General features: G+C 37.2%; 1 protein-coding gene across 2 annotated transcripts; it reads left to right on the forward strand.

Moving 5' to 3' along the window:
* The first annotated feature begins 17 nt into the window (after positions 1 to 17).
* LOC110458222 lies at positions 18 to 15045 on the forward strand. Of its 2 annotated transcripts, none has more exons than XM_021509836.1 (2): positions 18 to 72; positions 11449 to 15045. In XM_021509836.1, exon 2 carries the CDS (start codon positions 11461 to 11463, stop codon positions 13429 to 13431), a length of 1971 nt encoding a protein of 656 aa, XP_021365511.1. In that variant the 5' UTR covers positions 18 to 72; positions 11449 to 11460; the 3' UTR covers positions 13432 to 15045. The 2 variants fall into 2 exon arrangements, with proteins under 2 accessions (XP_021365511.1, XP_021365510.1); XM_021509835.1 differs by lacking the exon at positions 18 to 72 and adding an exon at positions 6889 to 7008.
* The last annotated feature ends 679 nt before the right edge of the window (positions 15046 to 15724 follow it).

A 15724-nucleotide genomic window follows, 5' to 3' on the forward strand; every position in this document is an offset into this window, starting at 1 on the left:
GACATCAGCGACCCCCACAGAAGTATTGGAAGGACATCAGCGACCCCCACAGAAGTATAGTAAACAAAAACTGTAAGTCTTCAATCAAGAGAGGCATTAGACTTGAATACGTGGAAACCCGATAATGATAACATTTGTCTTGATTTAAGTCCCTGGGTACATGTAGAACCCCTGGTCGGGTAGTTGATTCTAAGTTTGATGATCAACAGGGTGTGTCTATCAAAGCAGTTCTAATTGATACTCATAACAGTCTTTTATACAGCAGTTCAAGCCAACTGTGGTAAGTAAGTTCCAACGGCAGGCGATACTTGGATATTGCTACTGAAGAAATAAAAGAAAACGACCATGAAATTAAAGTAAACTTTATTTTGTCGTTGGTTAAGGTGTTATAAGGCCAAGACGATGGACTGGGGAATACCATATAGAATCATATCCCTAAACATGGAGAATACAATATAGAAGCATACCCCTAAACATGGGGAATACCATATAGAATCATACCCCTAAACATGGTGAATACCATATAGAATCATACCCCTCAACATGGGGAATACCATATAGAATCAAACCCCTAAACATGGGGAATACCATAAAGAATCATACCCCTAAACATGGGGAATACTATATAGAATCATACCCTTAAACATGTATTACAACAGTAAGACCAATTACGTCTCTGTTCTTTAAATCCCTTCACCTAGACCAATTAAGTCCCTAATACTTTGTTCCTGCAAATATACCAATCATGTCCTATCATCTTTTCTCTCCTATGGTCTCTAACATTCTAAGCACTCAAATAGACCAATCACGTATCTGTTCTTTATTCTTACATGTACAAATAGACCAATCACGTATCTATTCTTCATCCTACATGTACAAATAGACCAATCATATCTCTATTCGTTATTCCTACATGTATAAATAGACCAATCACGTCTCTGTTCCTTATTCCTACATGTACAAATAGACCAATCATATCTCTATTCGTTATTCCTACATGTATAAATAGACCAATCACGTCTCAGTTCTTTATTCCTACAGGTACAAATAGCCCAAGCACGTCTCTGTTCTTTATTCCTACATTTACAAATAGACCAATAACGTATCTATTCTTTATTCCTACATGTACAAATAGACCAATCTCGTATCTGTTCCTTATTCCTACATGTACAAATAGACCAAGCACGTCTCTGTTTTTTATTCTTACATGTACAAATAGACCAAGCACGTCTCTGCTCTTTATTCCTACAGGTACAAATAGTCCAATCACGTCTCTGTTCTTTATTCCTCCATGTACAAATAGACCAATCATATCTCTATTCGTTATTCCTACATGTATAAATAGACCAATTTCGTCTCTGTTCTTTAAATCCCTTCACCTAGACCAATTAAGTCCCTAATACTTTGTTCCTGCAAATATACCAATCATGTCCTATCATCTTTTCTCTCCTATGGTCTCTAACATTCTAAGCACTCAAATAGACCAATCACGTATCTGTTCTTTTTTCCTACATGTACAAATAGACCAATCTCGTATCTGTTCCTTATTCCTACATGTACAAATAGACCACTCATATCTCTATTCGTTATTCCTACATGTATAAATAGACCAATTTCGTCTCTGTTCTTTAAATCCCTTCACCTAGACCAATTAAGTCCCTAATACTTTGTTCCTGCAAATATACCAATCATGTCCTATCATCTTTTCTCTCCTATGGTCTCTAACATTCTAAGCACTCAAATAGACCAATCACGTATCTGTTCTTTATTTCTACATGCACAAATAGACCAAGCACGTATCTGTTCTTTATTCCTACAAATAGACCAAGCACGTCTCTGCTCTTTATTCCTACAGGTACAAATAGACCAAGAACGTCTCTGTTCTTTATTCCTACAGGTCCAAATAGACCAATCACGCCTCTGTTCTTTATTCCTACAGGTACAAATAGACCAATCACGTCTCAGTTCTTTATTCCTTCAGGTACAAATAGACCAAGCACGTCTCTGCTCTTTATTCCTACAGGTACAAATAGTCCAATCACGTCTCTGTTCTTTATTCATACATGTACAGATAGACCAATCACGTATCTGTTCTTTTTTCCTACATGTACAAATAAACCAATCACGTCTCTGTTCTTTATTTCTACGTTTACAAATAAACCAATCACGTATCTATTCTTTATTCCTACATGTACAAATAAACCAATCACGTCTCTGTTCTTTATTCCTCCATGTACAAATAGACCAATCATATCTCTATTCGTTATTCCTACATGTATAAATAGACCAATCACGTCTCTGTTCTTTATTTCTACGTTTACAAATAAACCAATCACGTATCTATTCTTCATCCTACATGTACAAATAGACCAATCTCGTATCTGTTCCTTATTCCTACATGTACAAATAGACCAATCATATCTCTATTCGTTATTCCTACATGTATAAATAGACCAATCACGTCTCTGTTCTTTATTTCTACGTTTACAAATAAACCAATCACGTATCTATTCTTCATCCTACATGTACAAATAGACCAATCTCGTATCTGTTCCTTATTCCTACATGTACAAATAGACCACTCATATCTCTATTCGTTATTCCTACATGTATAAATAGACCAATCACGTCTCTGTTCCTTATTCCTACATGTACAAATAGACCAATCACGTCTCTGTTCTTTATTCCTACATGTACAAATAGACCAATCACGTCTCAGTTCTTTATTCCTACAGGTACAAATAGACCAAGCACGTCTCTGTTCTTTATTCCTACAGGTACAAATAGACCAATCACGTCTCTGTTCTTTATTCCTACATGTACAAATAGACCAATCATATCTCTATTCGTTATTCCTACATGTATAAATAGACCAATTACGTCTCTGTTCTTTAAATCCCTTCACCTAGACCAATTAAGTCCCTAATACTTTGTTCCTGCAAATATACCAATCATGTCCTATCATCTTTTCTCTCCTATGGTCTCTAACATTCTTAGCACTTCCTTGGCCAATGTAATACTGAATTTCAATCTTCGACGTTCTTGATATTTCATTTCATTTGCAGTCACTTTACACAAATTTTCTACCCATAAACAGATCCGGAATTGCATTTCCAAATACTTACTATCCGTACTGAAACCTGGGACATGTTTTAAAATTAATTAAAATGTTACATCTGAGTTAGATCAATTGTCAGAACGACATACTAGGAAGCCAGGTGTCGCTGGTTCGGTCCGCGGTGGTAGCCGATTCTGTTATCTTTCCTGTTACACCCTTATGCTTAGATATCAACTATTTGAAGTGTTTATTATTTTTGAGTTATTTAGTGAAACACAACGCGAGTATTTCCTGCGGTTGTTTGTAACCCCGCCGCAGCTGGTACGTCCTGGTTCTATATGTCAGTGAAGTTGTTAGTGTGTATTACCACTTGGCTGTACCATGAACGAATCCGATTCGTTCTAGATCTGTCGTGATTGCAAATTTATTTAAATTTTCAGACTGTCTTTTGTTTATGTATGGAAATATTCAAAGTAAACATATGTACATCGTAAAGCTGCAAATCGTGTTATTTTCGCGAGAGGTTATTTTAGCGCTAATTCACAAGGAGAATCATTCGACAATTTAAGTTTTCTGTTCGATTCAATAAATCATTATTACTTTCAACATTGAAATAAAAAAAATCAATCGTGAATTCAAATGTTGTAAATTAACCCCACGGACATGGTTCACGAAATAAATTACACCGGAAAATATAAGGTTTACAAGTTCGTTTTAATGACTTGTATTGAACAGCCATGGCAATCTAAAGAATAAATGTTCAGAGCTCAGTACAAGTCTACGCATCAATAAGTAGGACAATTTGTATGTAAATGTGTAAAACCGTCGCCAAAAAGAGTAATATTAATATTATACAACATTTGTATAGTGCTCTATATAATTTGTAAAACTACTTTAAGGCGCTTTACAGATCATAGATAACAACATTCCTACAGCGAAAGTCATAAAAATAGTAGATAAAAATTAAAAAGGCACGCAAATCAGCATTTTATATCAGGTAAAAAGACATTTATCGCCATATGAATATAAATATATATAGATTATAGATCTATAAGGTGGTGTGTTTATGACGTCTGCGCAAAGTATCTAAAATCACAGAGTTAGATAGCATATACTTCCGTGCTCAAATGCAGACGTAAAAAGTGGGTTTGTATAGCCTTCATGAGTTATTGACTTTCTGGTAGCAGATGGTTAGCTCAAATGAACCGGTTTCCATAGGTGACGGTACGAGATTTTGGGACACTCAACAAGGATCGTATGACACCTGATACAGGGTAACAAGCTCCTGTAAATATGTGTACACCAAAAGTTTGTTCTGCGAAGATGGAGAGCGCATATTGGCTCAATGTCAGAGGGAATGCACAAAAACGAAAATAAGAGTTGCTACTGCAGACAGGATAGCGAAATAGCTGGGGAATACCTCTAAATATGTCAGCAGCACCTCACAACAGAGAATCCGGAAACTGATAACCTATGATTATTATCTACACAACCGCCTCATTGAGACCTTGGTCAAGACGACTTTCCATTCACAGCCATCTATAATCTCACCGTCAGAATTTCATCCGAAGATTATAGCCTTCGGGTTTATTCTCAAGTCAGAACTATCCTTCTCCTTTCCATGGGGATCGCCGAGTGACAATGGATTATGCGATCTCGTAGGTTATTGAAGTCATGCGGCTGTCTCAGATTGAAATACATTGGCCTCATCCCTGTCAGAGAGAAAATTCGTGTTGTCATGAGCATCGCTATTTTTGGCGTCACCTCCCTCCGCATCTCTGGCAAAGACGAACGGCATGTTGAAACCAAACAAACGACTCACGTGACTGACAGTTCGAAAGAGTAATTCATCAGCAAAGAAATAGGTTTGGTATCATTTCCGGTTGTTTTCTTTATGTGGGGGAAACCATAACTTGTCACAACCCAGAATAACAGCTGCTTAAGCGATGCAACAAGGACATGACTTTACAAATGCCCGTTCGAATTATAGGAAAAACCACCTTATATCAGTTGTTGACTCTGATACTCCATCAATACTCAACAACAACAAAACATGACACTGAGCTGAGAAAAACATTCAAAACACCAAAACTACTGAAGAAAACTGGAAAACCTTCAAATCTGGAATCAACACTATTGCACCAACCAAACCGCTACCATTTTCCATGGACACAGACACGGAGAAAAAAAACCGCCAGATTAAAAACAAGCACTGACTGGATGCTAGAGAAGCAGAGATAATGGACGAGAAAAATACTGACAAACTACACGCAGTAGAAACCTTGAGACACAGAAAAATAATAAGAATGGACGAATTCAACCACATAGAACAGACCCAGCAAGCGGGCATCGGCAGAAGAAACAGTAAATCCTCCTAGACATTCATAAAATCAAGAAGTGAGAAATAAACGTTCATACCGACACAAAGCCTAATTACTTAATTGGCAATTCCAGTCCGTCTCCACAAAAGAAACATCAGATCCAACACCAACTATTCATGCAATTTTATGTTTTGTAACATCTAATTTGATATTGTCTATACAATATGTTTGATAGAACTGAACCAACAGTGAAAGATATCCACTTGGACATGCTGGCATGAGAAACCTTTTGGTTATCTTTAACGTAGCCAGTTGACATGACAATATCACAAACCGTATTCATAAAATTTGTGCCATTGAACTTGTCCCAGGATTAGAAGCAATTTTCCAACAGTCTTTATCTGCAGGAATATTTTCTGCTGACTTGAGGAAAACTTATACTGCGTCAGTTAAGAAAAAGAAAAAAATCGCCAAATAGCAAGAAATCACAGGCCTATATCGCCCTCGAGAGTTTTCTATAAGATGTTTGAGCAAAGCCTCTGCCACAGTATGATAAAGCATTTCCAAGTCAAAAGCATTGTTACCAATCACGACATGTTTATCAAGGAAGAAGAAACATTTGTTCAGATATGTAGTACCATTTTTTGTAGTTGTACCGAACCATTTCCCATGCAATTGGAATTATTTTCATTATAAAATTTTGACATATTTTAATATTTTATGATCAACATGTAAAAGGTAAAGCAGAAGAAAAAGATCTCGCCAATTGCTTAAAATTATATCAGTTTTGATTTAGGACAGATACCAATAGAGGGTGGATGCTTTAATCACAGGAACCTCCTCCTCCTCCTTCTTCTTCTTCTTCTTCTTCAAGGTACAGTCCATACCACTTAAGTGTATTCTCGGACTTTGCGTGATGTGAGCAATTCAACTATTCACAGGTGCATTAAAAATCCATTATATACAGTTAAAAGCTAAACCACTATGGTGCACTATCGTAGGTGGGTGGTGGTCAGCCTCTTCGTAAAGATATCAAGTGAGGGGCTGTCTACGACTGCTGATGTTAATGTGTTCCACAGCCTGATGGTGTCTGGAAAAAATGAATGTTGTTAAATAAGTGTCCTAGTGAATGGTATGAGGAATCGATGGTTGTGTCCTCTGGTGTTGGTACCTGGTGGTATGAGTTGGGCTGATGGTATTGCCACTAATCCATTCACAATGCGATACATCATGGCTGACCTTGCTGAACATGCTGCTCACGCTGCTGGTCTGTTGGTAATTTCCAGTGACGACTCGGGCTGCTCTCTTCTGCACTATTTCCATATTGTTGGTATTGAACTGCTTTCGATGTGTTATGTTTGACATTTCAATTTGTGTTTCTTTCAGTATTGGTTTTGACTGAATTAGACCTATAGTTGAGCATGGCAAGTTACTGTTAGAAGGGAGACAACTCGCTCTTTTTACCGTGTGTAATTTCGGAAATCGTTTTCTATTTTATCCACAATACAAGATGGCAGCGCCCGCAAATAGAAAGTTGCAACACAGAGAAGAAGATGCTATGTTTTATGTAGCTTACTGATTGTCATATTCTGAAAGTGCGTTAGCTGGTGTTTGTCATCGCCAATTAAGGTACTTGTTGCATGGACAAATATCGTGAAAATATTTGACTCGCCGCTGTCTGCTAGAAAACTTAAAGCGTTAATTAAGTTTTGTCATGTTTCTTCTTCTACTTCTTCAAGCGTTAATTAAGTTTTGTCATGTTTCTTCTTCTTCTTCTTCTTCTTCTTCTTCTTCTTCTTCTTCTTCTTCTTCTTCTTTAGTTATACAGTCCTCCTTTAATCATTTGAAGATTACGGACTGCTGTGTGTGCTGTGCAGTGCGTGGATTTAAAAACAGTGAGGTTAAAACTATATACATATGGAATGGTGCTTAGAGGAATGTAACGAGTACAGCTGGAGTTAGCTGTACTCGGAATACATCAACGGATGGAGACATCGCCACAGTGGGTGGGAGAAGATTCCACTGGGTGATTGTTCGAGGGAAGAAAGAATATTTAGAGGTGTCTTTGGTTGAGTGAATGTGTCTGAAGGAGAGAGAGTGGTTTTGGCGAGTTCGACTGTCTGATGGTATATGAGAATGGAGGAACTGGGGATGGCGACTAGGTTATGTACTGTCATATACACAAGAATGAGGCGGGCCTTAAGACGTCGTACTGCGGGTGTTGGCCACTTGTAGTGTGCTTAACATGTCAGAGACGCTGCTGGTATTGTGATACCTATTGCAGGTATACCTGGCAGCGCGTCTCTGTACCATTTCAAGTTTGGATATTGAGTCTGATGTGTGTGGGTCCAACAGAGTACAGCCGTATTCTAATTTAGGGCAGACTAGTGGCAGATAGGCTTTACTTTTAATGTCATTGTTTCCTGTTTTGAGATTTCTTTTCAAAAAGCCTAAAGATCTATTTGCTGCAGTGGCTGTATTTTCTATATGTTTGGACCATTTTAATCAGATTGAAGTGTGACTCCCAGGTATTTAGCTGAAGTGACAGTTTCTAGGGTATATGGCTGTTGAGAACGTATTTATGAGAAAAAGGATGTTTTTTGGATGATATAGTCATACTTGTCAGGATGGAATGCCATTAGCCAGTCTCTTTCTCCATTTGGCTGCAGCGCCAAGATCTTGTTGTAAAAGCATGCATGCAGTCATGGTCAGATCTTATTTGTACAAATTCCTTACCTTAGCTATATAGGTTGTCTCGGGCCAGTCTGGTTTTGATAGAGATGTATTAAACCATTTCATAGTCTCTGGTTTGCCTTTTTATCAATCTCTACCAGTTCAGTTATATACATTGTATACATATTTAAGAGGAGATGGGGAAAAAGGCTCGACCAGATCGGAGTTCCAGCCCGGGACCTTTCGAACTCTAACGTTGGTGCAGGCAAATTCGCCATGCACCAAAAAAAATCACCACCCTGTGACGAAAATGCCATATCATTAATGATATGATGTCATAATACATAAGATGTGACGTCATAGTCTTCAACACAGTTAAAGCCTTCAAACATATTTGACAAGAAGAGGTATAAGAAAGGAAAAGTGATATTATCAATTAAAACAGTAAATATATCTTGTAACGCAACAAATCTTAAAAATTTAGTCTGTGCGACGGACATCTTGTCAACTTAACTCATTTATTTGAGGCCTCAGTTGGTTGTGATTTAGTGTAAATGCATAACATACAAATATACATATCTCAACACTAATTGCATGTATATGGCCAACTGAGATGTCAGTGCAAGTAAATTGTTTTCAGGTGTACTTTTTTTCCCCAAAAAATGTACTGACGACCCTATATTTAATGTGACGAATTTGCCTGCACTAACGTCAGATGGGCGCTCTACCAATTGAGCTACATTCTGTCAGACGATCGGTCTTGTCCAGTTCTGGTACAGTCCTTCCTCCTTTTTTATGTCTTCGCCACCAAAGACACAAACTCTATTTACAAACCAGATTCGGGTACAATTCCCGTGCCAAGAAATGCAAAACCAGACCGGGGTTCGAACTCTGGACCCTCCAAATTCAGACAAGCACAAACAAATTGTGCTACCTGGTTGCGAACGATCGACCCAGTCCAGTTCCGCCACTCATATAATATTGAATATACATTATTGTGTGTGGCATTTAATTTTACTTAAAAAGGTTAATAAGTGTTGTATTGTAGTGTCTAGTGTGAGCCCTGGAATTTGGAAATAGATAAAAAAAAAAAAAAACACTTTACACTGAAAGTGGAAAGGAGGAGCGACTTTTTGGCACCAGAAGGTTTCCGGACATGTATAATTATAACAAGCTCAGAATTTCTGCTCTTCACAAACTTGTCATAGAGTAACAAAGGTTCTATCCTTCATTTAGTATGTTTCAACTTATGATTTTTATCTGCTATCAGAATTAACAAATGCTATGAAAAAATTATACATCACCCTGTTGTCATTTATTTCGAAAAGATTATTAAACATTGACTAACGGAGAAGGATGGTTCAAAATGTATTCTATATATCTTTTATTTACAACAACAAATAGTTACCATAATATAAGCATTGGACGCAAAATATCAGCAATAAAAATTGGCCATGCTATATGTATGTGAGAATGATTCAGTATTTTTTGCTGTGGGATCCTGTTAAACCATACAAGCATGCATAGTCCCCTTTGTGTGCATATATATATATACATGTACTCCTATTCTGGATAGATGGGGGCAAAGTAAAATGGTTGTCTGCTGGCAAGATTCTACATGTGAAGTGTATCACCACTATTTCTCATAGAAATAGAGGGGATCATGATGACAGTTGATATGCATCATTCCTAGACTTTGGTCCCTTATTGTGCATGTTTCAGTTTGAGATAGTGGTGAAGGAGAATGGCTGTCGGACAAACGTTTCTGATTTTACATTTAAAGATTTTTACTGCTATGTCTGAAGAAATCGTGAAAATACTTGGTATACATGATCCCATTGGTCCATAGTTGTACTCTACTCCAATTTGAATTGGATATAGCAATTCGATTGAAACTTGGTACCCCATGGTTCTAGGTTCATAGTTGTGCATGCTCTAATTTGAAATTGATCAGAAAAACAAGATGGCTACCAGGTAGCCATCTTAGATTTTGCATTTATAGTTTGTTACAGCTGTCTGTCAGGAATTACCATAGGGACCATATGACAAAATTTGCTTCGAAGTAAAAGGAATCTGAAGAGCAAAATGGCTACTAATCTGTATTAGATTTTGTTGTGAAATGGAATTAAAAGTTTTTCCATTTCTAGGTTTTAGTAAGTACTAAAAATAATGATTGAAGTAGGTATGCTCATACCATCTACATGATCTTTAAAAGGTTGGCACTAGCTATAGGATCCCACTGGTAACTCTTATTTTTCAGATGTCCTCTATATGGTCCAATTTTTCAAAACATCTGTAATTTTTAATTAGGACCTAATTATCTCTGTCAAAAGTAAGTATTTTTTAGAGCATGTGCCTAAATGGCAAGTGAGCTTATGCCATGGCTCCATGTTTTGGAACCGCTTTGAGACGATGACCTACAAACCTAGGTTGTGATAAAGTGGTATATAAAAATTCAAATATTATTATTATACGTCTGTATTGGCACAGTTTTTTTGTTTGTTTCAACTTTTTCTCAATAACCAAGAGCTATTGGGTAATGATATTTAGCCAGTAGTTATAGCATGAAATGAAGAGCATTCAAGTTTGTTCAAGTGGATGACCTTGACTCTCATTAAATGATGCAAAAGTGTTAAAACATTCAAACTTACTAAATGTATGACCAATTGGTATAGAGTCACTATATTTGGCCTGTAGCTTGGCTATGCACTTTGTTCAAATTGATGCCTTGGCCAACTTTCAATGTTAACTATGTTTAAAATCTTTGTTCCACATCTTCTGTATGACCAAGAGGCCCGAAATCACAAAACAGACCATTAGTCCTGTAGCATGCTTGGATGATGGGGTTTCAATATTTTTCAAATGAATGAGCTTTACCTACTTTCAATGTCACATGGAGTCAAATTTGTTAAAATTGCCATTGTCAATTATTTTTTTCCCTTCAAGATACATAGGGTAAATTTTGTTTTGAACTTGCGGATGCCATAGAGCTTTCGTTTGCTTTCTCCATTTTTTGTACATCTAACATTTACGACTGATCCACCATCTTGAAATTGTCATTGGATTTTTTACCGTTGTGGTCATATGTGGTATTTAGGTGTGTTAAAAACAAAACAATCTCTAATGAACAGTGAGGTCTAGAGTCATATTTTTCCTGTAGCTTGCTGGGATGAAGGGCTATGTAGGGCTATGTATCAAGTTTTATGCAAACAAATGACCTTAGCCCTTTTCAGGGTTGAATGTTAAAGACCACAAAGATTTTTTTTACAAAAGTGTATAAGGCCTGATATGCAGTTGTTCTGTTGAACAACCCTTGCCCCACTTTCAGACCATTTGTTCTGTATCCTCTACAGTGTATATGAAAATTTTAAGATTTTTCTTCTTTTTGATTTGTAGATATCAGTCATCATGTCCACTAGTCCAGGATTTAACATTAACCGGTTGAGAAGTCCATATGAAAATGACTTTGAGTGGAAAATGCGTGAAGAATTTCTACAGGCCCATCGTGGCTCTTATCCAGTTCATCGTCTGCTGTGTTTATCAAACTGCTACATCAACTCCAGACTATATGGATGTCGCTACCCTCCCGCCACCATGAAGGAACTGGAGATCCTATCCTGTGATCTCACTACCACAGTCGACAAAATCATGGGAGTCCAGAAAGTGAAGTTTGTTAAAGCAAAAGAGAACACTAAGGTAGAGTTTGTTAAGGCAAAAGAGGTTACCATGATCAAATTTGTAAAGGCATCTGAGGATACGGTGGTGAAGCAGGAAACAACATCTGGCCAAAATCCTATCCCGTCAACTGATAGCGAAGCAACCAGAAATGGCGCTAACGACAGCACTAAAACAAGTTCTCCAAGTGCAACTCCATCAAGTTTTACTAATGCAGCTAAACCCAATATTCCAAGTATGACTAAACCCTGTATTCCGAGTACAGTTAAACCCAGTGCACCAAGTATTTCATCTGTAAAAAGTAGCTTTGCCTCCCAGTGTGTACCCAAACCGGTAGTGCATCCCCCTCCAAAACTGAAACAGAACACACAGACAATGGCTATGTCTCAAACACAGAATAATCCAAATTCAAATGAGATCAATAATTTGAATTCAGATGGAATGTCGCCGATTGACCAAACATTCTTTGAATTAGCACAGGCCTTGGAAGGACTCTTGAAAAAGGATATCAATTATGTACCAGGAGATTTTCTTCCCATAGCTGCAATGAAGACTAAAATGGTATTCTCATATAAGTACAAAGAGGTGCCTGCACCAAAGGGACTCCACAAATTTCAGTGCTGTACCATGTATGATTCAATAGAAATTGCAGAAGGAGAAGGAGGCAACAAGAAGAAAGCCAGGCACAAAAGTATGGAACAGGCTGGCTGTAAACTTTGTAAGACATTTCTTAAAGTGGTGCGACTTAACCCAGAGACACAAGTTTTAAAAGGCTCAGATGAGTACTTTCCCTCAGCTTGGAGTTTACACGAACAACAACCAGACAACAGTTCCGCCGATGTACACAAGGAGTCTAATGCAATGAGTCTGGCAGCTTCTAAGAAACGCAAATTCTCAGAAACATCCAGCGATCTGTCTAGGTTCTTGCTCATTGAACCTACGGAACAAAGAACAAGTGACAATGCTAAAGCTGTCCTCCAGCGTAGTGCAGACTTTAATAAGGCTCTTTTGGAGTACGAGTTTCATGATGAGGGGACAGGTGTGCGATGTCGAGTGATACTGGAAGGACATATTTTGGTGGAGTATTTTGGCACAGGACGCTTAACAGCAAAATCTACAGCAGCAGAGAAGGCATTGGAAGGGCTCAGGAAAATGTGCTGGACAATCAAAGTAAAACAGTCAGTAGATTCTGATGAGGCAGGTCTGAGCCGGGATGAAATCTTTGGCGAAATTCAGGCACAGGTTAAAGCAATACCAGAAGACAACAAAGGGAGGCAACTGCTAATGAAGATGGGCTGGACAGGAGGTGGTGTGGGATCAGAGGGAAACAAGGGACGCGAATTCCCAGTTGCCGAAGAATTGGAAACAAATAAGGTGATCGGTCGTGCAGGACTAGGATCCAGCACCTCCTCGGAAAAAGAATTCAGAGCTAAGGTGGTAGAAACCTTGGAGAGTTATGCAAAATCGGGAAAACAGGAGGACTTGATGTTCACAGCAGAATTTACAAAAGAGGAACGAGCATACATTCACCAACAATCTCAAAAGATTGGACTAAAAACTCAAAGTCGGGGTTCAGGTGAGTCTCGCTATCTGACAGTCAGTCGGAGACGATCAGCGTTCCAATTGTTTAATCATTTAGTGGAAGAAGGCGGCTCCACAGCCAAGTACGAACTGGTGGCTCCAGGACAGAGTTCCCAAACTTAGCCCTCCATTATCTCATGTGTAGAACAGCACAACTACACATGTAGACCCTTTACTTGTGATTTAACACTTGATACATGTAGTTGTGGAAGTTGTGTATGCATGTGCATATAAATGTTTTCAAGTTGTATCTGATGTTATGGAAGAGAAGAAAAAGCTACTGTTTCTACAAGAGATGTTTTTGGGAGTTCTTCATCTACATGTATATCTCAGTTTCTTTCATGTTTTGGTACGCTAACATAAGTGTATAGGCAAATTTTTAATGGTAATGTCTGAGTCATGGTTTCATGTTAATATATCTTTATTTGATGATTAATTTGTTGAAGATGATGGAGAGAAACATTGTACCGTAATAATTTTGTTGTTGCTTAGACCTTTCTTGGTAGTTTTTTAATTTTTCTTTTACCATGGATGACATGTAAATTGTGGAAGAAGGGGAATAACTCTGATCTTATTTTCTATTCATTGGGAATTCTTGTGAAAAAAAGAGTGATACATGGATTTGGTTGCATAACTTTCATTTAATGTATGAAAAAGAGGTTTGAAATATCTTGATAAGATCAATTTCATGTACAGTAAAATCTTGTTAATTTATAGAAACTTTGATTCTTTAAAAGAATACTGGATCAACACATTTTCTTGAAAAGAAATGTTGCTTATATTTTATTTGAAGCTAGCATCAACTGTACAATATTTGTCGATAGTAAAACATACATTTTAAAATGTATGAGGGTACTGATACTTAAATCATTTCTTTATAATCACAGTTACTTATTCATATGCTTGTGTGTGTATACATGTATAACACTGCAATTACTGGATCATTTGCATGTGTAATGATCATCATTGATGTCATTTCACTTTTTATATGGTTGGTCCACATGCCCAGAAATACTCAGGTTTTATAGGAAAGTAAAACTAGGCCCTGCAAAAATTGCTGCCAAAATGGAAGACCTTTCCAAACATTTCCTGAAACTAATTAAAAATGAACAAATTCGGTTTGCTTGTTCAACTACAGACAAAATTGTTTTCACAAAATTTACTGCTGTTTTCTCTTATTTTTCATCTTTGGAAGAAAACCAACCGGACATTTACTAGGATTTATTTCATGTATGTTCCAAGTTTCAGTCCATTATACTTTTAATACAATTCTGTCTTAGTGTGTCTCTTTGTATATGTTTTTTTTTGTCATGGAAATTTTTACTGGATATATCTTTTTGAAGAGTTTTAATTTGCCATGGCCATGTAACTGTTGTAAATCAACTAATTTCTGCTTTGTTTTTTCAAATTTTGTGCTTAGTTTTCATTTATGACATCTTGAGTTAAGAACTAATAATAGTTTCTTCAATACAAGTCATCTCTAAAATTATATAATTCATGCATTTGAAAATACTTAATTTCTTGTTAGTTCCCTTTTGTTTGTTTGTTTGTTTGTTGTAGGGGGAGGGGGCTTAATTTGTGATTTAGGCAGATATTACAAACTGATGTAAATCATCATCGAGGATATATCTGTGTAAAAGTGATAAATGTTTTTGAAGCACGTTTTTATTTTTGAGTTATGAGAATGGCAACAAGCTGAGATGTCCATGCATTATGGTAATAAACCTATACATCTTGTGTACTGGATTATTGTTGTCTGTGGCGGTGGCCAAGTGGTTAAGTCATCTGACATTCTGCTACCACTAGCCCTCCACCATAGGGTCGCGAGTTCGACACCTATGTGGGGCAGTCGCCAGGTACTGGTCGTTGGTTTTTCTCCGTGAACTCTGGCTTTCCTCCACCATCAAAACCTGGCACGTCCTTAAATGACCATAGCTGTTAATAGGACGTAAAACACAAACAAACATACAAACTGGTACAGATTCACTTTATCCTGTGTTTCTGCCATGAGTACAGTTGTTCAAAGCATTTAAAGTTAATACAGACTTTTTATCAAGGATATTAACTTTATGTAGAGGGATTTAAATAATTACCAACTGTAAGGTCAGAATCACTTTTCGTAAATTTTTAGATTTTCTCTAAAATGGTAGTTTGAATATTTACATTATTTACTTGTTAAAGAATTGGACAACATGGCCCTATTCCTCTACCTATTCACCCGTAAAGTCATATCTGGACTTCACCAAATCAACGACTGGGCAAGTCCATGTTAAGAATGTAGGGGTGAATGAGTTAAATTTGATCTAATTATTATCATGAAACTGATTACTATTTATCCCTTGAACAGTTAAAACACCTTGTGAGGCAGCCTTTCATTTTGTAAGACACTAGATCATCAGGCCAAAACCCTGATGCT

The sequence above is a fragment of the Mizuhopecten yessoensis genome, unplaced genomic scaffold (genome assembly GCF_002113885.1).
Source record: "Mizuhopecten yessoensis strain PY_sf001 unplaced genomic scaffold, ASM211388v2 scaffold9501, whole genome shotgun sequence".
In the NCBI taxonomy this organism is placed as follows: Eukaryota; Metazoa; Mollusca; class Bivalvia; order Pectinida; family Pectinidae; genus Mizuhopecten; species Mizuhopecten yessoensis.

Excerpts from the sequence above, each read along its gene's own strand:
- LOC110458222 (XM_021509836.1), top strand. The coding sequence starts at position 11,461 with ATGTCCACTAGTCCAGGATTTAACATTAACCGGTTGAGAAGTCCATAT.